The sequence below is a fragment of the Octodon degus genome, unplaced genomic scaffold (assembly GCF_000260255.1).
Source record: "Octodon degus isolate 3935 unplaced genomic scaffold, OctDeg1.0 scaffold00048, whole genome shotgun sequence".
Classification (NCBI taxonomy): Eukaryota; Metazoa; Chordata; class Mammalia; order Rodentia; family Octodontidae; genus Octodon; species Octodon degus.
This window is the reverse complement of record NW_004524624.1, coordinates 4526472-4528764: the sequence shown is the minus strand read 5'-3', so window position 1 is coordinate 4528764 and position 2293 is coordinate 4526472. Positions and strand designations below refer to the sequence as shown.

At 39.6% G+C, this 2293-nt stretch overlaps 1 protein-coding gene across 2 annotated transcripts in view; it reads left to right on the top strand.

Annotated features, from left to right (window-relative positions):
* Positions 1 to 1844, top strand: part of Txndc15 (thioredoxin domain containing 15) — a 34080-nt gene extending 32236 nt beyond the window's left edge. For both annotated transcript variants that reach the window (XM_023716565.1, XM_023716564.1), the window contains exon 5: positions 1118 to 1844. In XM_023716565.1, coding sequence (XP_023572333.1) covers positions 1118 to 1314 — 197 coding nt within the window. In that variant the 3' untranslated portion in view covers positions 1315 to 1844. The remainder of the gene's footprint in view (positions 1 to 1117) is intronic.
* The last annotated feature ends 449 nt before the right edge of the window (positions 1845 to 2293 follow it).

Below are 2293 nucleotides of genomic sequence, written 5' to 3'. Positions count from 1 at the left end.
TGAGTCCCCCACAGCTCAACATAATAGCATGGCTTTACTTCTTATACTGTTTTTATACTTTTCTGCTGGATGGTTAAGACCAAGGTAAAGCAGGACCTATGCAACAATAGTTGTAACTTTTGGGTCTGATAAGGTCAGCGAAATCCCCTCAGGATTTGTCCTGAGATCCTGTACCTCAGATTGTAGAACCTTTGTCAGTGTCAGCCACGTGGATGAGTCATGGCCAATGCTTGGACAATGTGCTCTCTGTGAAAGCCTGAGAGAATGTTTTCTCTCCATGTGACTCTCCTTAGGCAAAGCATCCCAAGTCTTGTCCTGGATCCCTAGGTAATGTGTGGAGAGGCAGCTATTTTGGTTAGTGGGCTAGGAAAACCTAGAACAAATGAAATGTAGGCGTCCTAGAATTGTTAGGTCCCAGTGGTGGCTCAGTTCTTTAATACTTAGTTTCAACTAAGACAGTGTTGGTATATATTTCAGGCTGGCCTTGAACTCTTGGCAATTCTTATGCCTCAGCCTCCACAGTACTGGGATTACAGCCATGTGCCACCATACCTGCTTGCAGTGGTTAGCTAGTTCTTTTTTTGTTTGCTTTTTGAGACATGGTCTTGCTGTGTAGGTCAGGCTGGTCTTGAACTCACAGCAGTACTCCTGCCTCAGCTGCCTGAGTGCTAGGATTACAGGTGTGTGCTCCAGAAGAGGGTGGCTAAGTTCTAACAATTCTTCCAGTAACCTTTTGAAAGCATTTTGTATTCAGTATTATTTAACCTGTGAAAACATTCTTCAGATTCCTGAGAGGAGCTTGCTAGTTACTTGTTGAATTCTTGGCTCATGCAAACAAAAGGCAATTCTTACAAGGCTTTGACTGGGAAAGCTGATGAGTCCACAGAAATTCTGGAGTTTTAGCTTTGAACAGCTGAATGGATTCCCAATTCTTTGATGTAGCAGGAAGAAAGGCAAGTTACAAATGACACTGACAAGCAGGTGAAATCCAACCCAGATACACTAATCATGATGTTTATTTTAGGATTGCCTGTCATTTTATGTATCAGGCATCATACTTGGGAAAAATCTAGGTCAGATGTATTTTCTGATTTGAAACAATTGATTTCTCTTCCAGGTATAGAAGCCAAGAAAAATGTGGTGGTAACTCAAGCTGATCAAATAGGCCCTCTTCCCAGCACTCTGATAAAAAGTGTGGACTGGTTGCTTGTATTTTCCTTATTCTTTTTAATTAGTTTTATTATGTATGCTACCATTCGAACTGAGAGCATTCGGTGGCTAATTCCAGGACAAGAACAGGAACATGCAGAATAGTGATGGACTGAAAGAAGTTGGAAAGAGAAGCAATTTCAATGTTTTATTTCAGAAATTAGTGCTACAATCTCATACATTTCCTCCTGTGAAGTACTGATCTTCAGCTTCAGTGAAATTAAGAGAATCATGCATTTGCTGAACTGAATAAGTTAAAAAATGTTTAAACTGGTTTTTAACTAGACTATAATAAGCAAATGCAAAAACAGTGAAATTCACCATTTTTACTACTTGAACATAACCCAATATTTTAAGAGTAATCGAATTTGAAATGTGAACACTTATTCTGGTAGAATTACTGAACAGAATGACACTGGTTACTGTATAGAAGGCAGCAACAGAACTTCGAGATTAGAGTTTTAGAAGATTCTTGGCTTCTTATTTGTGTCTGTGAAGGCTGGCTTTCTGTTTGTTTGGGATTTCTCTTCTGGAGTCACAAGCAGGAAAACGTTCTGTTATGGGATGAATAACTGAAATGTTATGTGTGACTCCATAAGTACCAACTAATGGAAAATAAAGCACGTACCTTGGTGTTTGTGATCTCTGCTTTCACCGAAAGAATTCAAAGTGGTCGTAGTTGTTTGTAGGAAAGGTGGTTGTTAGGAAAAAGTAAAACCTGTAACTAGAGCATATATATCAGTTCCATGCTAAAGCATAAACCTTAGTCACAATTATCTAACCAGCATGCATTAATTAAATTTTAAAATGCTCCTAGCACAAGGCTGGGTTTAGTAAGATGCAAACTGCAAGCACTGTTTCTGCCCTCAAGTTGATTCTAGTGTAGTGGAGGACACATTTAGTAGAGACAGCTTGTAACTTATACATACTTTTTGGTTTTTTTGGAGACAGGGTCTTACTGTATATTCCATGCTAGTATTAAACTCTCCATGTAGTCCAGCCTGGCCTCAAACTCATGGCAGTCCTCTTGCCTCACTCATGAGTGCTGAGACTATAGGCAAGCACTACCACACCCTACATACTT